The sequence below is a fragment of the Coregonus clupeaformis genome, unplaced genomic scaffold, assembly GCF_020615455.1.
Source record: "Coregonus clupeaformis isolate EN_2021a unplaced genomic scaffold, ASM2061545v1 scaf0011, whole genome shotgun sequence".
Classification (NCBI taxonomy): Eukaryota; Metazoa; Chordata; class Actinopteri; order Salmoniformes; family Salmonidae; genus Coregonus; species Coregonus clupeaformis.
Window position 1 is genome coordinate 1,192,501 of NW_025533466.1, and position 27,500 is coordinate 1,220,000.

The 27,500-nt window shown below is 43.0% G+C and overlaps 1 protein-coding gene across 2 annotated transcripts in view; it reads right to left on the reverse strand.

The window, feature by feature from the left end:
• Window positions 1-27,500, reverse strand: part of LOC121585125 (ephrin-A5) — a 114,159-nt gene that overhangs the window by 5,815 nt on the left and 80,844 nt on the right. The window contains exons 2-4 of one of the 2 annotated variants that reach the window (XM_041901490.2): window positions 23,494-23,786; window positions 857-922; window positions 407-487 (exon numbers count right to left, since the gene is read on the reverse strand). In XM_041901490.2, coding sequence (XP_041757424.1) covers window positions 407-487; window positions 857-922; window positions 23,494-23,786 — 440 coding nt within the window. The remainder of the gene's footprint in view (window positions 1-406; window positions 488-856; window positions 923-23,493; window positions 23,787-27,500) is intronic. The other variant, XM_041901491.2, reaches the window with a different exon arrangement.

Here is a 27,500-nt window from a genome sequence, read left to right on the forward strand (position 1 = left end):
AGCATAAACATTCTAACATGACAACCATGCTGGGAGAGCATACAGATGTAGAATCTTAATTTGATCCCTCTTTTGTTGCACAGCAGGAAATGCAAACGTATTTGAGTTTTAAAAAGGCTCCTAAAGTTTGTAATTTCCACTCTGAAATGTCAGACTTGATTTGCCCTAACAAAACATTTATCAACCCCTACAAAAATGTCCATGAATTATAATCCACATAATATTTCACATTTCCTGTTGCTGCAGGATTATTTTCCTGCTGTATCATACTGGCTCAAATTAAGAGCCTACATCTGTAGCTGGATCAATCAGCGCAGAAAAAGAGAGAAAGAGAGGAAGGGGTGTGTGTGTGTGTGTAAGGGGGACAGACAGAAGTACATAAAAGAATGCAGAAAGCCATACTAACCTCGGGGTTCTAATGAATTGTCTACTTTGTCGTTAACGTCAAAAACACGGTCATGTACGCCTATAGTTTTCACGCAGTTGTCTAGAGGTAGAAATAGAGATAATAGATGTCATTAGAGATAATAAGCCAAATAGGTTAGTGACACTCCCCCAACCTACCCACCCCCTAAAACAAAGATCCCAAGCCCCAAGCTCATGACAGCATTCACAAGACGAGTGCAATTAATTTCATTCAAATCATTCATTCCTTCACTTGTCTTTGGGTAGAAACAATGGTAGCCACTGCCATAGGTTAACAATATAGGAGCTGTCATGAGATATGAAACTGACATGTTCAACAGAGAGCAAGGAATCATTCAGAAGGCGTTCAAGTATTGAGAGCAGTGAAAATACATCATGAGCGTTAAACAGGTTCCATGTTAATGTTTCTGTTGCAGCTGGAGAGACTTACTTGATGGTCGGACGAAAACTTTGAGTTTCAGGCATGTTCTTCTTCCGTTCTCGGCGATAGTGGAGGCTGGAAAACAAGAACAACATACTGTTCAACACAATATTTTCTGCACCAACAGAGAGTAATGTTCAATTTCATCTTGCATTTGTTATATGACTCTGAGAAAGCGTCCGGATAGTTAATTGTGGTCATGCTGACTGCTAAGTGGATTTGGTAGGGGTTGTCACGTTGCTAATGGACTGATGGTCGGAAAGCTTTTTCAGACAGGCTAGGTCACTCCAGAGATAGTGTGTGTGTGTGTGTGTTTTTGGGGGGGGGGTTTATTATCCTTGTGGGTACCAGAAGTCCTCACAAGGATAGTAAAACACAGAAAATTCGGACAAGTGGGGACAGGCACAAGGAAAAAAGGGGTTAGGTTAGGGTTACAATTAGGGTTAGAATTAAGGTTGGGGTTAGGGGTTGCGGTTAGGTTTAGGGTTAGGAGTTAGGGTTAGGTATAGTTTTAGGGTTAGTGGTTTGGGGTTAAGGTTAAGGTTAGGCTTAGGGTTATGAGTTAGGGTTAGGGGTTAGATTTAGGGTTAGGGAAAAAATTATTTTGGATGGGAATCAATTATTTGGTCCCCGCAAGGATAGCAATTCAAAACTGTGTGTGTGCATGTGTTTGTGTGTGTGTGTGTATTAGGCTACCGCAGGCATGATTGCTTTATAAAATAGACAGTGTGTGTGTGTTGCTGGATGGCCATCAACACTAATGGCTTGGTGGCTGAGCAGGTGATTTTTATTTAAAAAAATATTTCACCTTTATTTAACCAGGTAAGCCAGTTGAGAACAAGTTCTCATTTACAACTGCGACCTGGCCAAGATAAAGCAAAGCAGTGCAATAAAAACAACAAACATAGAGTTACATATGGAATAAACAAAACGTACAGTCAATAACACAATAGAATATATATATACAGTGTGTGTAAATGTAGTAAGTTATGGAGGTAAGGCAATAAATAGGCCATAGTGCAAAATAATTACAATTTAGTATTAACACTGGAGTGATAGATGTGCAGAAGATGATGTGCAAATAGAGATACTGGAGTGCAAATGAGCAAAATAAATAACAATGTAAATAACAATATGGGGATGAGGTAGTTGGGTGCGCTAATTACAGATGGGCTGTGTACAGGTGCAGTGATCGGTAAGCTGATCTGACAACTGATGCTTAAAGATAGTGAGGGAGATAAGTGTCTCCAGCTTCAGAGATTTTTGCAGTTCGTTCCAGTCATTTGCAGCAGAGAACTGGAAGGAATGGCGGCCAAAGGAGGTGTTGGCTTTGGGGATGACCAGTGAGATATACCTGCTGGAACGCATACTCATTGGTGACCAATGATCTAAGATAAGGCAGGGATTTGCCTAGAAGAGATTTATAGATGACCTGGAGCCAGTGGGTTTGGCGACGAATATGTAGTGAGGGCCAGCCAACGAAAGCGTACAGGTCACAATGGTGGGTAGTATATGGGCTTTGGTGACAAAACGGATGGCACTGTGATAGACAACATCCAATTTGCTGAGTAGAGTGTTGGAAGCTATTTTGTAAATGACATCGCCGAAGTCAAGGATCGGTAGGATAGTCAGTTTTACGAGGGCATGTTTAGCAGCATGAGTGAAGGAAGCTTTGTTGCGAAATAGGAAGCCGATTCTAGATTTAACTTTGAATTGGAGATGCTTAATGTGAGTCTGGAAGGAGAGTTTACGGTCTAACTAGACACCTAGGTATTTGTAGTTGTCCACATATTCTAAGTCAGACCCACCGTGAGTAGTGATTCTAGTCGGGCGGGCGGGTGCAAGCAGCGTTTGATTGAAGAGCATGCATTTAGTTTTACTAGCGTTTAAGAGCAGTTGGAGGCCACGGAAGGAGTGTTGTATGGCATTGAAGCTCGTTTGGACGTTTGTTAACACAGTGTCCAATGAAGGGTCAGATGTATTCAAAATGATGTCGTCTGCGTAGAGGTGGATCTGAGAGTCACCAGCAGCAAGAGCCTGACAATTGAACCTTGTGGCACCCCCATAGAGACTGCCATAGGTCCAGACAACAGGCCCTCCGATTTGACACATTTAACTATCTGAGAAGTAGTTGGTGAACCAGGCGAGGCAGTCATTTGAGAAACCAAGGCTATTTAGTCTGCCAATAAGAATGCGGTGATTGACAGAGTCAAAAGCCTTAGCCAGGTCGATAAAGACGGCTGCACAGTACTGTCTTTTATCGATCTCGGTTATTATATCGTTTAGGACCTTGAGCGTGGCTGAGGTGCACCCATGACCAGCTCGGAAACCAGATTGCATAGCGGAGAAGGTACGGTGGGATTCGAAATGGTTGGTGATTTGTTAACTTGGCTTTCAAATACTTTCGAAAGGCAGGGCAGGATTGATATAGGTCTGTAACAGTTTGGATCTAGAGTGTCACCCCCTTTGAAGAGGGATATGACCGTGGCAGCTTTCCAATCTCTGGGGATCTCAGACGATATGAAAGAGAGGTTGAACAGGCTAGTAATAGGGGTTGCGGCAATTTCAGCGGCTAATTTTTGAAAGAAAGGGTCCAGATTGCCTAGCCCAGCTGATTTGTAGGGGTCCAGATTTTGCAGCTCTTTCAGGACATCAGCTATCTGAATTTGGGTGAAGGAGAAGCGGGGGGGCATGGGCAAGTTGCAGCGGAGGGTGCAGAGCTGGTGGCCAATGCTTATTGAAATTCTCGATTATCGTAGATTTATCAGTGGTGACAGTGTTTACTAGCCTCAGTGCAGTGGGTAGCTGGGAGGAGGTGCTCTTATTCTCCATGGACTTTGCAGTGTCCCAAAACTTTTTGGAGTTAGTGCTACAGGATGCAAATTTCTGTTTGAAAAAGCTAGCCTTTGCTATCCTAACTGAAAACTATTACACCAGTGACTCGGTTATTAAAAAAGTGGTCAGACGACGCAGATGCTAAGCTACAGGACTGTTTTGCTAGCACAGACTGGAACATGTTCCGTGATTCTTCAGATAGCATTGAGGAGTACACCACATCAGTCACTGGCTTCATCAATAAGTGCATCGATGACATCGTACCCACAGTGACCGTACGTACATACCCCAACCAGAAGCCATGGATTACAGGTGATGTCTCCTGTAAGAGGGTAAAACAGGGGTCGTGTGGACTATGTGTGTGACAATCACATCCATCACTGCCACAGAAAAAAGTTAAAAATACATTGTGTGTTCTCATGTCTTTACCCCATGTTGGAAAGAGAACATCTTTACATTGCACCTCATATCTTATTACCTTCTTCTACAGAAGAAGACAATCAAATATACTTCTCCTAAGTCTTCAAGCCCAATTCCTTCCACCTCAGCCTCCTCTGAGACTTCCAGTAACGGGTCCTCTGGGCACCATTTTGTGTCATCTGAGCATCATTCCCCAGCAGATGAGATGAAGTCAAGCGTATCCCTGGCCCGCCATTTGGGATTCGGGGTCTGTCATCTCCTCCTCACTGATCCTTACCCTGATCTATCGCTCTCTTTCTTTCTATTTATATATCTATCCCCTCCTCTCTAGATGTGCCCCCTCTCCTCCCTGCTGTTTTCCTCTACTCTTTGAACACACACACAAAACACACACACACATACAGTACCAGTCAGAAGTTTGGACACACCTACTCATTCAAGGGTTTTTCTTTATTTTTACTATTTTGTACATTGTAGAATAATAGTGAAGACATCAAAACTATGAAATAACACATATGGAATCACGTAGTAACCAAAAAAGTGTTAAACAAATCAAAATATATTTTAGATTTTAGATTCTTCAAAGTAGCCACCCTTTGCCTTGATGACGGCTTTGCACACTCTTGGCATTCTCTCAACCAGCTTCACATGGAATGCTTTTCCAACAGTCTTGAAAGAGTTCCCACATATGCTGAGCACTTGTTGGCTGCTTTTCCTTCACTCTGCAGTTCAACTCATCCCCAAACCATCTCAATTGGGTTGAGGTTGGGTGATTATGGAGGCCAGGTCATCTGATGCAGCACTCCATCACCCTCCTTCTTGGTCAAATAGCCTTACACAGCCTGGAGGTGTGTTGGGTCATTGTCCTGTTGAAAAACAAATGATAGTCCCACTAAGCGCAAACCAGATGGGATGGTGTATCGCTGCAGAATGCTGTGGTAGCCATGCTGGTTAAGTGTGCCTTGAATTCTACATAAATTACAGACAGTGTCACCAGCAAAGCACCCCCACACCATCACACCTCCTCCTCTATTCTTCACAGTGGGAACCACACATGCGGAGATCATCCATTCACCTACTCAGCGTCTCACAAAGACACGGCGGTTGGATCCAAAAATCTCAAATTTTGACCAAAGTACAGATTTCCACCGGTCTAATGTCCATTGCTCGTGTTTCTTGGCCCAAGCAAGTCTCTTCTTATTATTGGTGTCCTTTAGTAGTGGTTTCTTTGCAGCAATTCGACCATGAAGGCCTGATTCACGCAGTCTCCTCTGAACAGTTGATGTTGAGATGTGTCTGTTAGTTGAACTGTGTGAAGCATTTATTTGGGCTTCAAATTCTGAGGCTAGTAACTGTAATGAACTTATCCTCTGCAGCAGAGGTAACTATGGGTCTTCCTTTCCTGTGGCGGTCCTCATGAGAGCCAGTTTCATCATAGCGCTTGAGGGTTTTTGTGACTGCACTTGAAGAAACTTAGAAAGTTCTTGAAATGTTCCGGATTGACTGACCTTTATGTCTTAAAGTAATGACGGACTGTCCTTTCTATTTGCTTATTTGAGCTGTTCTTGCCATAATATGGACTTGGTCTTTTACCAAATAGGGCTATCTTCTGTATCCACCCCCAAAACGCATTAAGAAGGAAATAAATTCCACAAATTAACTTTTAACAAGGCACAACTGTTAATTGAAATGAAGCTGGTTGAGAGAATGCCAAGAGTGTGCAAAGCTGTCATCAAGGAAAAAGGTGGCTACTTTGAAGAATCTCAAATATACCATTTATTTTGATTTGTTTAACACTTTTTTGGTTACTACATGATTCCATATGTGTTATTTCATAGTACAAATAAAGAAAACCCCTGAAATGAGTAGGTGTCCAAACTTTTGACTGGTACTATATGTACACACATTCCCTGTCACAGAGCAGAGTAGGGTATTGTCTCTCTGCCGTGTGCTTTACATTGGAACAGGCCTCTTCACAGGCAGCGCTCTGAGCATTTATTCCCTTTTACAAAGACAACAACAGAATGTGGGGTATTAGGAAAAAGCAGTCTCCCACGTCCTAGCAAGAGGATGTGTTCTAGCACATAAAAGAGACAGTCTAATAGCAATGGAAAAGAGATGGAGATCTATTTCTCTAGGGCACATCTATTTCATTCTCTTTTTCCCTCTCCCTTCTTCTCCGTCTTAGGTTTTATGTTCTCAGCTCATCAGATGGGCTGTATATGCACAGGGAAGGCAAAACCATCTCCCTCACTTCTTCCTCACTTTCTCATTCTCTCTTGTAGTGTGTAACACCGTTGGCTCATCAGCTGAATGTAAATGTGTGTGGGAGGAGAGCGGAGCTCCAAATGGTGTCTTGTTCACATCAGTTCACATGGAGCCAATGAAGGAGGGATGAAGGAGGGATGAAGAGAGGGATGAAGAGAGGGATGAAGAGAGGGATGAAGAGAGGGATGAAGGAGGGATGAAGAGAGGGATGAAGAGAGGGATGAAGTAGGGATGAACGAAGGATGAAGGAGGGATGAAGAGAGGGATGAAAGAGGGATGATGGAGGGATGAAGGAGGAGTGAAGGAGGGGGGAGAGAAAATACAAAAGCAGTGTCTTAACACGGCGAGCATGGCAGAGGCAGTCAGTGACACATTAATGAACCTTGGCTGCCCTCCCTCGCCTGTTCAGTTGCGCTCTCTCTCTCTCTCTCTCTCTCTCTCTCTCTCTCTCTCTCTCTCTCTCTCTCTCTCTCTCTCTCTCTCTCTCTCTCTCTCTCTCTCTCTCTCTCTCTCTCTCTCTCACATACACACACACACACACACACAAACACATAGGGCCCTGCTGAATCCAGATGTCTTATCTTCCTCATCATCTTTGTGGGTAGAGTTGAGTCAGGGCTTTCCACACCAACCACTTAACTCACACTACAGATCAAACGTGATGAGCTTGATGAAAGTAGCAGAATACACTCCATGTGGGAGCCTCTCTTTGCCATTTATAAGCTATTTGCCACCCACACAAACAGAACATAATTAAGTGCATGGAAGAGAAAATATGCAGTACTATCTGTCCCAATACTGGGGATTACTGGCAATTTACCTCTTTATCGCTCTAACCACTGATATGGAAGGATAGAGTTTTCATAATACTTTTTCATCTATCAAACCCTTTCATAACTGAAAATTATAGAAAGTGGACAAGGAAACTTCCTTGCCATGGTTTAGTGTTAAATATGCGTTGGTTGGAAAGGTGTTCAACATTCGTAAACTACAAAGGGAAGATTTAGCTGCACCACTTTCCTTCCTTGTAGCAGCTCTTCATTCTCTGGACTTGATGAGGACCCCTCCGCCCTCAGAGCCTGAGCCGTCCGCGCCAGTGCCTGTTTATTTTGGATTACCATGCAGGGGAGGGACAGTTTATTGTTCTTGTCAGGCACTTACATCAACACCTGCTATTCTGGTTCCCATCAAGCCTAAGCCCCAGCCATCCATCCATCCAGACATCCAGGCTGGTGCCTTTGAAGGGCAGAGGCAGTGAAAGGATGCCCCAGAACCAGAGGACCAGGTTGGGTTACTCCTCAGAGCGATGTCCCCTGGCTGTTAATGGCTGGTCCCCTCAGTACACTGCATAATGCAGGTGCATTAAGGCAAATGGAATGAACCAGAATCCAATTACACAAGAACAAACAGGTGCGCTCAGGGTGGATTAAATGAGATATTGTTTCAATCTCAGCCGAGCCGCAACTGTATTGTTATCTGGAAAACACATTTCCTTTGGCTTACTTACAATATGAAACATAACAATGGATACAAACATGGCAACATTATGTGTTTGGAAAGGGAGGGAAATTAAGTTTTTTAATGAGTTACCTTATTGGGTATTATTATGCAACATTATCATCTTCAATTGTATGAGGTAGTTTCAGTATGTAGCTGAAAAAAATAGTAAAATCTATGAGTTAATGAAGCCAGTCAAAGAGGCTTTGGCAATTATTTTCCATCTGTTTTTTTTCCTAAAACTAAAGTCATTTGGGGGCTTTCATGGCCAGTGAACCATAGTCCAGCTTTGATACTTCCAACTCCACATCATTTCAGATTAGCAAGCACAATGCGGATGATAGGCTTAGAAATCATATAATTATTATGTTGGACAATATTGGAGAGATTAGACAAGGCAATAATGCAATTATTTCAAATTATTACGTTTATGGTTAGTAATAATGGTGTCAGGAAAATAACCTCTCACTCAACGTCAACAAACAAAGGAGATGATCGTGGACTTCAGGAAACAGCAGAGGGAGTACCCACCTATCCACATCGACGGGACAGCAGTGGAGAAGGTGGAAAGTTTAAAGTTCCTTGGCGTACATATCACTGACAAACTGAAATGGTCCACCCACTCAGACAGTGTGGTGAAGAAGGCGCAACAGCGTCTCTTCAACCTCAGGAGGCTGAAGAAATTTGGCCTGTCACCTAAAACCCTCACAAACTTTTACAGATGCACAATTGAGAGCATCCTGTCGGGCTGTATCACCGCCTGGTACGGCAACTGCACCACCCACAACCGCAGGGCTCTCCAGAGGGTGGTGCGGTCTGCACAATGCATCACCGGGGGCAAACTACCTGCCCTCCAGGACACCTACAGCACCCGATGTCACAGGAAGGCCAAAAAGATAATCAAGGACAACTACTACCCGAGCTACTGCCTGTTCACCCCGCTATCATACAGAAGGCGAGGTCAGTACAGGTGCATCAAAGCTGGGACCGAGAGACTGAAAAACAGCTTCTATCTCAAGGCCATCAGACTGTTAAACAGCCATCACTAGCACAGAGAGGCTGCTGCCTACATACAGACTTGAAAATCACTGGCCACTTTAATAAATGGAACACTAGTCACTTTAATAATGGCACTTCAATAATGTTTACATATCTTGCATTACTCGTCTCATATGTATATACTGTATTCTATACTACCGTAATAATGTTTACATATCTTGCATTACCCATCTCATATGTATATACTGTATTCTATACTACCGTAATAATGTTTACATATCTTGCATTACTCGTCTCATATGTATATACTGTATTCTATACTATCTATTGCATCTTAGCCTATGCCACTCTGGTAATGACATTGCTCATCCATATATTTATATATTCTTATTCCATTCCTTTACTTAGATTTGTGTGTATTAGATATTTGTTGTGGGACTGTTAGATATTACTTGCTAGATATTACTGCACTGTCGGAACTAGAAGCACAAGCATTTCGCTACACTCGCAATAACATCTGCTAACCATGTGTATGTCACCAATCCATTTGATTTGATTTGATTTGATAATGATGGATTACATCTATATAGCTCTTCTAGTCACTGTGTCTACTGTAAAGTGCTTTATGATCGATTGTATGATCGTACATCCCATCCACCACCTACAACTGGTGGCCCGCGGTCCGAATTTGGCCGGTGGGTGGTTTTATTTGGCCCCCTAAGTTTTTTGACCAAAAAAGAAAACTAATTATTGGACATAAAAGACTGTAAAAACACCAGGAAATCAGCTTCAAGTTATTTTAATTTTGGAAATCTGTTCCCAAGTATTCCCACAGATAATAGAGAGACCTGTGATCGTATACAAATATAGTCCTCACATTGCATTAGCGTTAGCGTTGCATTAGAATGTATATCCAGTGTTTTGGCCTGGGTCTCCAGCTGGCCTTAATAAGGGGATCCATATCCTTTGATGCCAGCTTGTCTGTTAGGATGGGATGGGTTAAACCTGAGTGCCCTCCAACACTGTACTCAGCATTCCTAGCAAGCTAGCTTTGCCAGCCCGCTGACTAACTAGCACTTCCCCAGAGCCATGATGTTTCTGATCCACTAGGATTACCCTAGTGTTTCCGTTTGCTGAGACCCACTCTGGGTTTACAGAGCATGGAAAGATACAGTGAGCTCCAAAACTATTGGGACAGTGACACATTTGTTGTTTTGGCTTTGTACTCTAGCATTTGGATTTGAAATAATACAATGACTATGAGGTTAAAGTCAGCTTTAATTTGAGGGTATTTTTATCCATATCAGGTGAACCGTTTAGAAATTACAGCATTTATTGTCCATAGTCCCCCCATTTTAGGGGACCAAAAGTATTGGGAAAAAGTCACTTATATGTGTATTAAAGCAGTAAAAAGTAGTAAAAAGTATTTGGTCCCATATTCATAGCACGCAATGACTACATCAAGCTTGTGACTCTACAAATTCGTTGGATGCATTTGCTGTTTGTTTTGGTTGTATTTTAGATTATTTTGTACCTCATTGTCATTGTATCATTTCAAATCCAAAAGCCAAAACAACAACAAAAATGTGCCACTGTCCCAATGCTTTTGGAGCTCACTGTAGCATGCAGACAGACACGCACGCACGCACGCATTCACATACACGCACGCACACGCACACACATCAACAAGCCGCACAGCAGTCTGCGTTTCTTTCATGAAAGAAACAATAGAACAACAAACTAAGAGAAAGAACAACAACTGCAGTGGTGTTGTCACACAACCTGTGTGTGGGGAGATTGAGGAGACGGCCCGGGAGAGGACCATTAACCAGATGTTGCTATAGTCCAATCACAATAGGCGGTACTGAGGGATGGATGGAGGGAGGATGAGAGGGGAGGAGGCAGTGGAAGGCATATAAACTCACCCCCCTGGTGGTAACTGGCCTTTCGCTCTTTCCTCACATTTTCAACCGGTGCCAAATATGAACCCAATTCATCCCTCATGCTACTGGCTCAGAGATGCTGAGGATACGTACAGAGAGGGTGGAGGGGGTGAGAAGGTGTGGAGGGGGTGAGAGAGGGTGGAGGAGGGGAGAGAGGGTGGGAGAAAAATTGAGAGCGAGAAAAGAGAAAGCGAGAGGGACACAGTGAGAGAGAGAGGATGTCGTTCTTGATTCTGGTGAAAGTTTTTAAGAAAAAATATATTCTGGGGAAAAAAACGTTTATTGTCTATATGAAGAGTTTATTTCCAAAACGCTATATCCACCAATGCCCTTTCTTGTGTTTGAGTCCTAGTTCGTCCTCGTTTCTCTGATTTCTAGGTTTTTCACAGCATTTGCGAAGCGCCATTCCTCTTTTCCAGGGGGCAAAGCGATGATTACATTATTGGTGGTCAAACGCTAGTTTGTTGATTAGAGCCTTTTCCCTCCTATCTTTCTCCCTCCTTGATTCCTTCAACAAGTTTTCCATTACTTACCTCACTCCTTTGATTAGCTAAGTCTGGCCAGCCAGGCAGGCAGGCAGCTCGCTGGACGACTGTTTCCAGTTAATTTTTTAAACGGGGGGCCTCGGAACCCTGAGGATTCTCAAGACTGGGCCATTAGCGGCTGTGTTCTGTGACTGGAACCTTAGCAGCAGCCAATAGAGACGCCCCCCTGGGGAGCAGTTGGGTGGCGGCCATTCTCTGGTAGTGTTTGAGGGAGAGAGTGTAACGTGCTGTCTGGAGGGCAGGCTCACTGGGCTAGCCGCCATTGGAGAGGAACAGTGACACACAGGGAGGGAAATGACCCAGAATCACAGAGGAGAGGAGAGAAAGTAACCCATCTATCAAAACTATGATAATGCGTTTGAGTCCAAGCGGTTGTGTGTGTTGACTGTGGTTTCTGTCACAGTATTTCATGTTGTTGAGTCATTTCTGAGAGCTGATGTCAGGAATGATTTTTCAATTGAATGGGTAGAGGCTGAGTTATTAACATGTCTGTATCCAGGTCTCCTACTAACCCAGAGGCTCTCTATTATAAATCCTCCCTCAGCCTAACAACATATACAGTGGGGAAAAAAAGTATTTAGTCAGCCACCAATTGTGCAAGTTCTCCCACTTAAAAAGATGAGAGAGGCCTGTAATTTTCATCATAGGTACACGTCAACTATGACAGACAAAATGAGAAAAAAATAATCCAGAAAATCACATTGTAGGATTTTTTATGAATTTATTTGCAAATTATGGTGGAAAATAAGTATTTGGTCAATAACAAACGTTTCTCAATACTTTGTTATATACCCTTTGTTGGCAATGACACAGGTCAAACGTTTTCTGTAAGTCTTCACAAGGTTTTCACACACTGTTGCTGCTATTTTGGCCCATTCCTCCATGCAGATCTCCTCTAGAGCAGTGATGTTTTGGGGCTGTCGCTGGGCAACACAGACTTTCAACTCCCTCCAAAGATTTTCTATGGGGTTGAGATCAGGAGACTGGCTAGGCCACTCCAGGACCTTGAAATGCTTCTTACGAAGCCACTCCTTCGTTGCCCGGGCGGTGTGTTTGGGATCATTGTCATGCTGAAAGACCCAGCCACGTTTCATCTTCAATGCCCTTGCTGATGGAAGGAGGTTTTCACTCAAAATCTCACGATACATGGCCCCATTCATTCTTTCCTTTACACGGATCAGTCGTCCTGGTCCCTTTGCAGAAAAACAGCCCCAAAGCATGATGTTTCCACCCCCCATGCTTCACAGTAGGTATGGTGTTCTTTGGATGCAACTCAGCATTCTTTGTCTTCCAAACACGACGAGTTGAGTTTTTACCAAAAAGTTCTATTTTGGTTTCATCTGACATTCTCCCAATCCTCTTCTGGATCATCCAAATGCACTCTAGCAAACTTCAGACAGGCCTGGACATGTACTGGCTTAAGCAGGGGGACACGTCTTGCACTGCAGGATTTGAGTCCCTGGCGGCGTAGTGTGTTACTGATGGTAGGCTTTGTTACTTTGGTCCCAGCTCTCTGCAGGTCATTCACTAGGTCCCCCTGTGTGGTTCTGGGATTTTTGTTCACCATTCTTGTGATCATTTTGACCCCACGGGGTGAGATCTTGCATGGAGCCCCAGATCAAGGGAGATTATCAGTGGTCTTGTATGTCTTCCATTTCCTAATAATTGCTCCCACAGTTGATTTCTTCAAACCAAGCTGCTTACCTATTGCAGATTCAGTCTTCCCAGCCTGGTGCAGGTCTACAATTTTGTTTCTGGTGTCCTTTGACAGCTCTTTGGTCTTGGCCATAGTGGAGTTTGGAGTGTGACTGTTTGAGGTTGTGGACAGGTGTCTTTTATACTGATAACAAGTTCAAACAGGTGCCATTAATACAGGTAACGAGTGGAGGACATAGGAGCCTCTTAAAGAAGAAGTTACAGGTCTGTGAGAGCCAGAAATCTTGCCTGTTTGTAGATGACCAAATACTTATTTTCCACCATAATTTGCAAATAAATTCATTAAAAATCCTACAATGTGATTTTCTGGATTTTTTTTTCTCATTTTGTCTGTCATAGCTGACGTGTACCTATGATGAAAATTACAGGCCTCTCTCATCTTTTTAAGTGGGAGAACTTGCACAATTGGTGGCTGACTAAATACTTTTTTCCCCCACTGTACATACTGTGTACAGATATACCATCCATGCCTCTGCTTAACGCTATTCCTGCTGCCGCAGCATTGTACCTCTGTATGACTTGCATTATAGGGTACATGATATATCACAGGATTTACAACCAATCACGACAGAACGGCAATGCTTTGCATCTTGAATCATATGTGTGCATCACCAGACAAACCTAGACAATCCTTTTGAAATGAAAACTCTGTTGTTAGGTTGGCTTGCCACTTACTGTATGATCAAGCGGTGTCTCCTGTTGCACTTTATTGGTTGTGCTGTACTAAAGTCTTTTGACATTTGTGAGCACGGCTGATGTTTTTGACCATGTCCTGGTTTTTGTCAGGTCAATCAGACAGTAATAGATCTGTTCTGTTTTTAACTCCGCACCTGAGAACTAATTTCATCCTGGTTCACGGGACATAGAAGTGATGGATCATGTTTTCTGCCACTGTGTAGTCCAACAAGGCATACGAGCAACATAACTCATAGCAGACACACACAGACCAATCTCCAACTGCTTGATGACACCCGCCAGTTTCCCATTCGCCACACATCTCATAGACTAACAGAGACACTTTTTTCCCTCTCTCATCCCTCGCTGTTCTGATATTGGATTTAGGCCCTTCTGAGATTAAAATCGCTCCACAGACTCTCTATATTAGAAAAAGATGCTGCCTTAAGCGTTCCCTGATCTGCAGGGTTCACTTAAGCCATCAATGCTGGCTGACTTCTGACCTAGGAAGCGCTCCCCTTGCCCTTCCACATCCCTTCCTTAGCAGCGTCTGTCAGAGCGGCCGACACGTCACAGCCGTAACTCAATCACAGCTAATACACTATTCTGCTGAATTGCTTGCAGATGTGAGCAACATTAAATGGCTTCCTGCATTTTCCTGGGGGCAGTATATTTAGCATATGAGCTCTCTCTCTCTCTCTCTCTCTCTCTCTCTCTCTCTCTCTCTCTCTCTCTCTCTCTCTCTCTCTCTCTCTCTCTCTCTCTCTCTCTCTATTACAGAAAGAAAGGAAGCATGGGAAGAAAAAAAGGGAAAAGAGGCTGGTTTTGGCCGATGCTGTTACGACTGACTCTGGCCCTCTGTTTCTCTCTACCTCTCTCTCCCTCTACGGCTTGATAGACAATTTAGCTCCTCTAAACAGAGAGCCGCGGCTGACAACAAAAAATGAAGAATTATGGTCTCGATTTGGCTTTATTCCCTGCGACCTGCTAGCGTTGATTAACCCGTTTGTGTTGTTGAAGCGCCTGACAGCAGAACTCTGTCTCCTCTTTGTAATTGTATCACAGATGCAACAAATCAAGCCCTCGCCCCGCATCGAACTCAGAGGTCGAAAACGCCATTAACGGGCGTTTCTCCGTCAGAATATAATTTAGCATCTTAATCTTAATCTACAGACCAGATAGTGAATCAATCAATACTCTGCAGGCATTTTTTCAGCCTTTTCTCTCTCAGGTCCTTGAGTTACTCAAAGAACAATTCATTATGAGACTTGGTGTTATTCACGGTGGTTGCTTTGAGTTCCTCTCTCCATTGTAAGGAATATAATACTAATTTATGAAGAATGATAATGCCAAAATTCGATTATTTACTTAAAAATTCCTCAACTCGAATGTCCCAGAATAAGCAGTACATCATCACATTATATCCCCAACCATATATATTGTCCATATTTCCAATCCCAAACAGTATATCCCCAAGCATATGTATTGTCCATATTTCCAATCCCAAACCACATAGTATATCATGTCATTTTACTTCAACATTATACCAACCACAATATACAGCGCTATCCTGCCAGACAGACACACACATACAGTACATGCTCCCATCCCTCACCAGTCTATCTTGTTAAACAGCCACTGAATTTTCCTCTCCCACAATCATCTGTCTGGTCTGCTATGCTCTGCGTGTTTCTGAATGCAAATGAGTGTTTTCTAGAGCCTCCTGTAGTGTGGTTATTACCACCCACTGGTAACACACACATACAGCGGCTTGCGAAAGTATTCACCCCCCATTGCATTTGCCCTATTTTGTTGCCTTACAACCTGGAATTAAAATGGATTTTTTGGGGGGTTTGTATCATTTGATTTACACAACATGCCTACCACTTTGAAGATGCAAAATATTTTTTATTGTGAAACAAACAAGAAATAAGACAAAAAAACTGAAAACTTCAGCGTGCATAACTATTCACCACCCCAAAGTCAATACTTTGTAGAGCCACCTTTTACAGCAATTACAGCTGCAAGTCTCTTGGGGTATGTCTCTATAAGCTTGGCACATCTAGCCACTGGGATTTTTGCCCATTCTTCAAGGCAAAACTGCTCCAGCTCCTTCAAGTTGGATGGGTTCCGCTGGTGTACAGCAATTTTTAAGTCATACCACAGATTCTCAATTGGATTGAGGTCTGGGTTTTGACTAGGCCATTCCAAGACATTTACATGTTTCCCCTTAAACCACTCAAGTGTTGCTTTAGCAGTATGCTTAGGGTCATTGTCCCAGTCTCAAATCTCTGGAAGACTGAAACAGGTTTCCCTCAAGAATTTCCCTGTATTTAGCGCCATCCATCATTCCTTCAATTCTGACCAGTTTCCCAGTCCCTGCCTATTAAAAACATCCCCACATGGATGGTGTTCTCGGGGTGATGAGAGGTGTTGGGTTTGCGCCAGACATAGCGTTTTCCTTGACGGCCAAAAAGCTCCATTTTAGTCTCGTCTGACCAGAGTCTCCCACATGCCTTTTGGCGAACACCAAACGTGTTTGCTTATTTTTGTCTTTAAGCAATGGCTTTTTCTGGCCACTCTTCCGTAAAGCCCAGCTCTGTAGAGTGCACGGCTTAATGTGGTCCTATGGACAGATACTCCAATCTCCGCTGTGGAGCTTTGCAGCTCCTTCAGGGTTATCTTTGGTCTCTTTGTTGCCTCTCTGATTAATGCCCTCCTTGCCTGATCCGTGAGTTTTGGTGGGCGGCCCTCTCTTGGCAGGTTTGTTGTGGTGCCATATTCTTTCCATTTTTTAATAATGGATTCAATGGTGCTCCGTGGGATGTTCAAAGTGTCGGATATTTTTTATAATCCAGCTCTGATCTGTACTTCTCCACAACTTTGTCCCTGACCTGTTTGGAGAGCTCCTTGGTCTTCATAGTGCCGCTTGCTTGGTGGTGCCCCTTGCTTAGTGGTGTTGCAGACTCTGGGGCCTTTCAGAACAGGTGTATATATACTGAGATCATGTGAAAGATCATGTGACACTTAGATTGCACACAGGTGGACTTTATTTAACAAATTATGTGACTTCTGAAGGTAATTGGTTGCACCAGATCTTATTTAGGGGCTTCATAGCAAAGGGGGGTGAATACATATGAACACAGCTTTGGACTATTTTGTGTATGTCCATTTCATGAAATCCAAATAAAAATCCATTTAAATTACAGGTTGTAATGCAACAAAATAGGAAAAACGCCAAGGAGGATGAATACTTTTGCAAGGCACTGTACACACACACTGTGCCCTCTCTGATCTGGACGAGTCGCAAACATTCCAGTCATCAACCTGAGTCAGAAAGCTGAACCTGTCCAATCTACAGGTTCTCAATGGCATCCATTGCTGCGTTCTGCAAACATCCATCTATTCACCGTTGTCATTTCAGAAGAGTCATGTTGAAGAATGTTTAACAATATCACTCTTATTTGTCTGCTTTTTTCATGCTAGACATTATCCCCTCAGCAACATCTACAAAACACTTTATCCAGGGATGGAAGCAAGCTAAGAGAACGTTGACTGAAAACATATAATTCTAGAACTATGTGCTAAATAGTATACTGTATAGTTGAATATGTATATGTAAGAGTAGTTACTGTATGCCTGACCTCTGTGCTGGCAGTATGTGCTGTATGGCAATCTGAAAGTAAGACAGATGAATAACAAATTCTTCATACTGATGGTGGTGATACGATGGTGATTTTGATGATGATGTACGCTACTCATGAAGCAAATGCATGCATTCCAGAGATGTATCGAGAGAAAGAAGCAGCTGAGGATCATAATGATTATGCTTCTGATGATGATGACGATGAGGATTAGGATTAGGAGGAGGATGATGACTATGATGAAGGTGTTGCTGGTGCTGATGAGCTTGCAGTCAATCTGGGGCTTTGTGAGCAGACATGCCCCAAAAAGAGTATTATCATACAGACCTATTTTTTCCTTCTGCTATTCTTTCTTCACTATACTCTATCCAATCAATCAACAAGCATCCCCCTATGTTCTACAGATGTTCAATCTGGACACAAAAGCATTGGGAAATCACATGTCAGTAGAACTCATGGTGGATGACTTTAATATCCGCAGCAGGGGCCAGAGAGGCAACACGCTGGAATCACTCAGAGAGCAATGAAGCTGCAGGCCACTAAAGCAATATGACATTGTATAGCAGAATGGATGTGTTCTATGGGCAGCCTATCAGTTGGAGTGTAATTTAAGTTAGGCCTCTGGACAGGCATCTTTCACCAGGATGGGAAAAAGGTTGGAAATAAAAACGTACAGCGTGAAGTGTCTAACCCTAAACCTCATCTAACTCCAACTTTGGAGACTTCCCTTCCCTTCCCTCTCCCTTCAAATCAAATCAAATCAAATTATGTTTGTCGCCTGCTTCGTAAACAACAGGTGTAGACTAACAGTGAGATGCTTACTTACGGGCCTTTCCCAACAATGCAGAGAGAAAAGAAAGAGAAATAGTAGAAAAATAATAACACAAGGAATAAATACACAATGAGTAACGATAACTTGGCTATATACATGGGGTAGCAGTACCAAGTCAATGTGCCATTTCTCCTGTGATTCTCAGCTCTATCAGGGCTGACAAGGCAAGCAGTCTGTAACATACAACTCTACTAAGAAACTTTTGACCCGCCGCCATAAGGCTTAATAACACCGTCATAGAAAATGCATATGAGACACAAATACCATATATAGTCATGGCAGCTGGTGTTAGCTCATGACAACTGGCCATACACAGGCAGTTAGTTATTTAGGTAAGGGTTTTGGCTAGCAGTGTGCCTAGCCAATTAGCTGACTTAAACATTGGTTAGTGTCATGCTGACAATGGCCAACATTCAAGAAGTTTGGAGGTTTTGTAATGCAACCCCTCCATCTTCAACGCTTTGTAAGGGAAAGAAAGAAACAGGTGGAGATAATAAAGGAGAGAGAGAAGTCCCTGGTTGGCTGTCAGGTTAACTGCCTCCATCATAAACAGTGATGATGGATAAAACAGACTTGTGTGTAGATCGACCAATAATATCCCACTGATATCCCCTGCCCGTTTCAACACTCCAGTCAGGGGTCATGTTTCATGGAGAAAGATGTCTGGGAGTGTTTGTCAGCTTGTCCTTAACTGTCAGAAATGTTACCGTACCAAAGATACAGATGGCGGATCTTAATTTGAGCCAATTTGCTATAGCAGGAAAATAATCATACAGCAACAGGGAATGTGAATTATTATGTGGATTAAACTGTAATTAATGGGCATTTTGGTAGGGGCTGATCAATTTTTCGTAAAGGAAAACCATGTCTGAAATGTCAAAGTGGAAATTACAAACTTCCGAAGCCTTTTTAAACCTCAAACACACTACAAGTTAAAAAATGTCCTGCATTTCTCCTGCAACAGGGTGATAAAATTAAAGATCCTACCTCTGTAGACGTGTCGTTCCACAAAAAGAGTGCCTTTTGCGTCCCTTTGATATTTTAAGTAGAAATTGTGCACCATTATTGCATTTTAAAAGCCTGTTATATTCAATGAAGTGCCCTTTAATATAGACCACATGGTAATTCAATAAATCTGATTTTTTTATATAAATAATGACTTGCTAAAGTGCCAAAATTCAGCATTCTGAGATGTCCCTCTGTGCACTCTCTGTGACTTCTGGAAGATTTTAACCCACTTAACCCGTACATTTCTCCAAGTTTTCACCATCATTGTAAAGCCCCAGTTATTTTGTTGCTTTGATAAAGTAATTCCTGAAGATTATTATTTATTTCATGCGATTAGTGATTCAATTACGTCTGTTATGTGAACTGAACTCTCGTTTTAATATGGTGAAATATTTTTTGAAAATAAACTTTGAACATCTAATAGTTAAATCATAGTGTAAAAGGGGGTTCTGGTGGCATGCATTGAAACATTTGGTCTTATCGTGGCTTTCTTTTGCAAATTACTATGAATTAACATATTTATTTCCTAAAACTTTTCAATACTAAGCATCATATTAAGGTGTCTGACATTAATTATGTGACAGTAAATAACTAGCAGGTCTATTTCGCTTCAGCAGCTAGAATTCGTCCGTCCACAATTCACCTGCGGGAACAAGGTGGCTCATGGCTCAAAGGCACTGCATCACAGTGCTAGCTGTGCCACTAGAGATCCTGGTTCGAATCCAGGCTCTGTCGTAGCCGGCCGCAACCGGGAGACCCATGCGACGGCGCACAATTGGCCCAGCGTCGTCCAGGGTAGGGGAGGGAATGTAGCTCAGCTGGTAGAGCATGGCGTTTGCAACGCCAGGGTTGTGGGTTCGATTCCCACGGGGGGCCAGTATGAAAAAAAATATATATATATAAAAAAATAATGAATGCACTCACTAACTGTAAGTCGCTCTGGATAAGAGCGTCTGCTAAATAACACCAGATATCAGAAAGAGCTGGCCGCTACTATACGAGAGATTGTTTGTGAGGAGATTACATCTGCCCTCGACTTACAATTCAAACCGGTAAATGAATGATTGGCAGCGCTCACTGCTAAAGTGGATACTTATTCAACTAACGTGGAAAGTCTGGAGAAGACAGTCAATGCGACAGAGGTACAACTCCATGACCTGGAAACAGCGCTAGCTAAGTTGGAAGGGATAACAAACTCCTAAAAGAGAAAACGGAATCACTCGAAAATCATTCCTGTAAATTCAATGTGCAGGTCACAGGACTTGAAACTGGTGTGGAAGTGGGCAACCCAACTTTCTTCATCAGCAATCTTTTCTATGAACTGTTCGGGCAGGAGAAGCTGATTAACATTGCGCAGCGCACGGGTCAACTCCGCAATGGTTCTCGCTGTATGATTGTACGGATCCACAGCTTTGAAGTCAAGCGGCGAATAGAGGGAGACCTACAACGAGATGAAATCCCAGCTATGCAAGCTAAACCTGAGATGCAGCTTCATCCACCTGGCAAAACTCATCTTGACCTTCCAGAACACAACACACACGTTTTCCACTGGCAAGGAAGCTCAAGACTTCTTCGAGTAGCACATCAAACCCAACACACAAGGACAAGCCGACCGATGGAACCCCACGACTGGCTCATTATTCAGGTATGCTATCCATGCACAATCATGCAGCCTAGCCTATGGCTATGATGCTGACCTTAGCATATGACAGTGTAGATATGACAGTGTTTGGGTCAACAAGATTATATTATTGCTGAGCATTGAACTAGTTTTAATTATATTGCCTTTGGTCCAGGACATTTGCACAGTGATGACACCATGCCAATTAATGAACAATGGAGAATAGACACTGAGTGTACAAAACATTAGGAACACCTCCTAATATTGAGTTGCACCCCCTTTTGCCCTCAGAAAAGTCTCAATTCGTCGGGGCATGGACTCTACAAGGTGTCGAAAGCGTTCCACAGGGATGTTGGCCTATGTTGACTGCAATGCTTCCCACAGTTGTGTCAAGTTGGCTGGTTGTCCTTTGGGTGGTGGACCATTCTTGATACGCACGGGAAACTGTTGAGCGTGAAAAACCCAGCAGTGTTGCAGTTCTTGACACACTCAAACCGGTGCGCCTGGCACCTACTACCATACCCTGTTCAAAGGCACTTAAATCTTTTGTCTTGCCCATTCACCCTCTGAATGGCACACATACATAATCCATGTCTCAACTGTCTCAAGGCTTAAAAATCCTTTAGCTTGATATCGAAACATCAGTCACCTGTCCGCATCCTGTACAATGGATTAAAGTGAGCTAAAATAAATACATCTCTGCTTTTTTTGTTGAGTGCTTCAACTCCTTTCTACCTCAAATTAGTCATTTTGGAAGGTTTTCTTGGTAAGCCCTTCTCACGCTTAAAAATCCTTCTTTATCCTGTCTCCTCCCCCTCATCTACACTGATTGAAGTGGATTTAACAACGTGACATCAATAAGGGAGTTCCTAATGTTTTGTACACTCAGTGTATGGAGGTGTCATACGTACTGGGACTACTTTCTTGTGGTGTCATACGTACTGGGACTACTTTCTTGCGTGGCTACAGCCCACATCGGCAGCTGTGTGTTGTTTTCATTTTCTGGTGTTTTGTGGTGGAAAACTGAGCGGGTCGAGCATAACACGTCAACCCTGCTATCCATAGATAGTCTAGAAATGTTTTATGAAGCGTGCATTCAATTGCCACTACCTGTTGCACACAACAAGCTTCCATCACCCCTGTCACAAGGGGATTTATGGCTGATTTAAATCCTGAACCCTGTTATATTCATTGTTTTATTTAAACCTCTTGAGATGGGAAACCATGTTTTTTATAAAGTTGAACATGTGCTCTTTATGACAGAATGTAAAAATTCGGTGAAATTAAAATGCTCTACAGTACACTTCTCGAAAGGCACTGACTTGGTGGAACAACCTAGAAGTTCTTGAGGAAAGATAGAAGTGCTCTTCTCCATACAGTAGCACATACGGTGTACAGTACATATTCTAACCTCACACTATGGTTGACTCGTACATTATGATCTCATACAGTACACACACAAACAATACACTGAAGAGAAATATAATTCATTACATCAATAGATATATTGGTGTCTGAGTACGTGGTTTGAGACAGTGCGTGGAGTGCAGTGAGTCCAACTAGAAGCATATTGCAGCAGCAGCAGCGGGATGCTTTCAACCCAACTCCATCACACAGCTTTGCAAAAACTGATTTCCCTGGGGTGGCAGCCTCAGACGAACTCTCACACAATATCACACACACTCCTCTCCACAGCCACAGACATGAAACAGACAACTCCAGCACCTCTGGGCTGTTTAACCTCACATCGTAATATGAAGAGTAACCACTCGCTGTCATTCTTTATGAAGCATGGGATACTGTTCTGCAGGGAACACTTCTAATGTTCGAATTGTCTTATTCAGCATCCCGGAGGATTCCATTCCCTTTTTAGGGAAGAACATTCCAGGAGCAATGTGTTCTAAATGAAAAGCTGCAGTGAAATGTGAGTCTACAAGTGTCTCCTCTAATCGTAAGGTTGTAAAAACATGGGGTTAGGGGTCTGTTAGAGGCTGTGTTCTATCAAACACACACACACCACATTTCCTGTAATATGTGGTTAGGGCTCTGTGTAACAGGCAGAACATGAGCTGAGATAGAGGATATATTCTACAGGCCCATAGAGAAGTGGATGTCCAGTCAAGAGTTCTAGAGAATACTGTGTTGTTTTTTTATGACAGTTTTGCCAAGACTTCCTAACACCCGGACCAATTTGAAGTATCATATTCTTCCTATGTAAACTTTGATGTGAAATGGTTGTTCTTCTGAGAAAGCTTAATACAATTCTAAACACGTTAAGGGCTGCATCTGGCATCCCCTCTGACATCAGACTGACTTCAACACATAATAGTACAACATATAACAGTACTCTCACACACAGATGCAGGATCTTAATTTGATCACTCTTCTGTTGCTGAGAAGTTTCCTGCAAACTTGTAGTGTATTCTAGTTTTAAAAAGGCTTCTAAAGTGAGTAATTTCCACTTTTAAAATGTCAGTCTGGATTTGCCCTAACGAAAAATGTATCAACCACTTCAAAAAATGTCCATTAATTATAATCCACATAAAAATTCACATTTCCTGTTGATGCAGGATTATTTATTGTAGCAAACTGTCTCAAATGAAGATCCTACATCTGTATATGGTGATATATGTTAGTACTCACAGATGTAGTAGTACTCTCTGCCCGGTCTGAACTCGAAGCCCAGAGAGAAGGGGGTGAAGAGCTGGAACTTCTCTGAGAACTTGAGTGGCCCATTGGGGGAGTGAGGCCTGTTACACTCCCAGCGTTTGAAACCCTTGGCCGTGTGGTCACACGTACTGTAACCATCGTAGTTGACCATGTAGAGGACGTAGCGTTCCATCAGCTCCTCCGGTACCGTGTCTTCATAGTGGGGACAGAACACGTCCAGGTAGTCGTTTATACACACGTCAATGTGGTAGTCTCCACGGTGGAACCTGATTGGACAGAAGACAATGAAGAGAACATTAGTGTTTGGAAGACTGATGAAGGGCTTCAGCTACAGATGGAATGGAAGATAAAATCATCAATAATTTAGTTTTAACGAACAGAATGTATTCATTGATTACTCATTAACAGTAATCAATTTGAGGCACTTTTTGAAAGTGCCTCAAAAAGTTCAGAAGCTCAAAGAACCTGTCCATTTAGGGTCAGAATGAGAATGTATATTTGGCTGTCTTTGTACACAGTCAATCACAAACACAAAGTACATTACATAATAAGAACATTCAAATAAAACAAGGAAGTGACTTTGCTCTAGACAGTAATACAGATTGATTGTAGTACTTTAAAAGTAACATTCATGGACCTAAACCCTTTTCTGCAGTACACAGTGTGCTGGTCACAGAAGTCAATGTGACTAGATGAGTACACTCCCACTCCCACTCCACTTCAGTTCATATCAACAAGATCACTGAAGAGTACTAAAACATCCTCAATTATAAAACACACACACACACACACACACACGGACACACACACACATAAACATGACAGTCCTGTTAACATTTTCGCTATGTTTTATGTTGATTAATTTGTTTAGATATGACATGTTTATGAGCACTGGCTGGCTCTCAACATTCTTTAGATATCCGTCTAAAATGTACAAGCACCTTAACATGTGGCTTCAGTAAACGTTTGTCTATAAATCCATCTGAGCAACACATATTTACCACTTCTCCCCAGCATGATGATTCGCACACTGAGAAATCCAACTTGGATGCCAGAAAGTTCCCCTGAGAAAGTTCTTTTTTTTCTTTTTGAAAACACAGTGAAGAAAAACTCAGACCGAGGGTTCCAGAGTGCAAATGATTAGGGAGATGTGAGATAGTTGAAGCAGGAAATATCAAACGATACCAAAATACAGCGTGTGTTTTCCCCCAGAAGGCTGTGCAGAGAGGCATGTTTATAACTCCACTGATCCACAACAGACTACAGAAGGCCATGACATTCTAATGCCCTCATCTGATACACACAGGCTAAGTTCTGAATTCCTCATTGATTTGTCCACAAACAACTGTCCTGTGGTTCCATTGAAGCTAGCTTTAAAATCCTACAAGGAAAGCAATTTGTGTGTGTGTGTTTAGTTCCGGGGTGGGTGTGGGGCAAGCTGACTCTAACCTCAGGGCGCTGACCCCAACTTAACCCCTGAAAAGAGAGTTTCATTCTCCTCCTCGACTTTGATATGTCTGGATTTTTTATTGGGAATCAGTCTTTGTCTGACTAGAGAGAGACCTGACGAGAACTTTTCACCCTCTCATCCTTGTTCACGGGACGTAGACATCACTTAACACACTCTGCTCTCCCTCTCTTCTATGCTTTATCCTCTACCCCTCATCTCTCCCTTTCACCAAACTCTCTCTCTCTCTCTCCTCTTGTCTCTCTCCTCTTCTCCCTTTCCCCCTCTCTCTCCATCCTCTGACAGACTAAAGAGTTGGCCAAAGTAAGCAGACAACTGATGATGTTCTGATGATGAAAGTGGTCTGGGCTGCATTAATAATCACACTGATGAGGACAACACACATACAGCTGCTTCACTACTCCCCAGTCATTAGGGGAGGGAGAGGGGGAGAATAGCCTTTGATAGTCCTTCTCTCTTTGTGGAGTATCACATTCTATCTGGAAGCCTTCACTAACACAATGTTACTAGTGGAGATTGGGCTAGCTTGGAGACTCTGTCACTGACACTATCTGTTTGGTGTGTGTGTGTGTGTGTGTGCGTGTGTGTGACGTTTATGCTAGCATCTAATGTGGTTTTCCTGTGTTTACTCATTCAGAATAAATAGCTGAGTGAGACTGTTTCCCTTTAGGGCATGCAGCATCTCATGTGTAACATCTCATTTAAAACATGTCACTGCAATCCACAGGTAGAGCAATACATCTCCTCTGGTTAAATATCACTGATTTAATCATCACAACACACGCTTCGACTGCTCAGCCTCTCTGCTGCGTTTGTACATACACCATGGTTTCCCTGCACTCCACCAGACTGCCTTCTGTGTGTGTGTATGTGTGTCATGGATCAGCTGCCTCCCCCCTTTCATTGGTTCTGCTGTAGAGACAATGGTATGGACTGCAAATGAACCAGAGGATGTTTGGGTGACTGAGCAGGACACACACAGTCTGCTATCAGTTCAAAAGGTGGTCTGGCACTGGGACAGAAGAGGGGGGGGCAATAGTAGCAGATGAGAGAGAGAGAGAGAGAGAGAGAGAGAGAGAGAGAGAGAGAGAGAGAGAGAGAGAGAGAGAGAGAGAGAGAGAGAGAGAGAGAGAGAGAGAGAGAGAGAGAGAGAGAGAGAGAGAGAGAGAGAGAGAGAGAGAGAGAGAGAGAGAGAGAGAGAGAGAGAGAGAGAGAGACTAAAGCAGACACAATTCACTGTGGGGTTTTATAAACAATGCCGTAATTCACCGGGGAAAGGAAACAGTTATTCACCACAGAACGGACATGTCTTCAAAACATACTAGCCTCTCACATACAAGGTATAAGTACCACATAAATAAATCAAGCAGAGAAATATGTATCGTAGGCATCGTAAAAAGTGAAATACAACTGATATGTCAGTTGAAAAGGTCTAAGGCGATGGAATACTGCTGGAGTGCAGTGGAGGTCAATGGAGAGGCTAGTGATGAGGTGATGAAGCTACATACCACTGCTACACGCAGACATAACACAATGTAAATTACAGCTCTATCAAAGGGCTAAGGAGGCACTCCCTGTGTGTGTGTGTGTGTGTGTGTGTGTGCGCGTACATATAACTTTAAAATCTTCTCACACTTTACACCAAATTGAATCGGCAGAAGAGACACACACTCCAAAAAAAATAACCTGTTGAGTGTTTGAGTTGAGAGCCCTTAACCCCCGACACACGTCCACACCTCGTAACTGCCCCTAATACTCTCTCATCCCGGGCCAACACAGGCACACACTTCCCCTCTAACAACAGGTAGAACACTTTTCCAGTCTGGTGAGTAGAGTCCTTGATGCCCTGGTAATTTAGCAGGGTAATTAAAAACTGCCAGTGGATGGCAGGCTAATTGTCAAACCATGATAATTGCATATCTTTGTTATACTACAGCTGTTGCCAGAGAGCTCCAGGTCACAACACAGTCTGGGAAATGGTCTCGTAAGCACCCTGGCTGTGTGTGTGTGTGTGTGTGTGTGTGTGTGTGTGTGTGTGTGTGTGTGTGTGTGTGTGTGTGCGTGTGTGCGTGTGTGCGTGTTTGTTTGTTTGTTTGTTAGGTGTTTAAACCTTTTATTACCAGCTGATTTCACCGTTCAAATACATCCCTTCGGCAGGGCCGAAAACTATCCTTGCTACTTCCTACAAACACACAAACACACTCAGAGTCAGGAGAGTTGGAACAGTGGAGCGCATGCAGAGTAAGATACTGTGCCACACCAGTCCCTGATTGGCTTATTTCCATTTCAATTACACAGTCCAGTGACATCGCTCACACACACACACCGCACCCAATGAGCTCCCATCAGCCTCCACTCAAGAGCTCAGCGCAGCCGGCGGAGAGATAGAGCAAGGATGACAGACAGAGAAGGGGAAGGAGGGAGAGAAACAAAGGGTGCAGAGGGAAGAAGGGAAAGCGAGTCCTTCCAACCAGTTTTACGACGAAAGGAAGACATTTTATTGAAAGAGAAA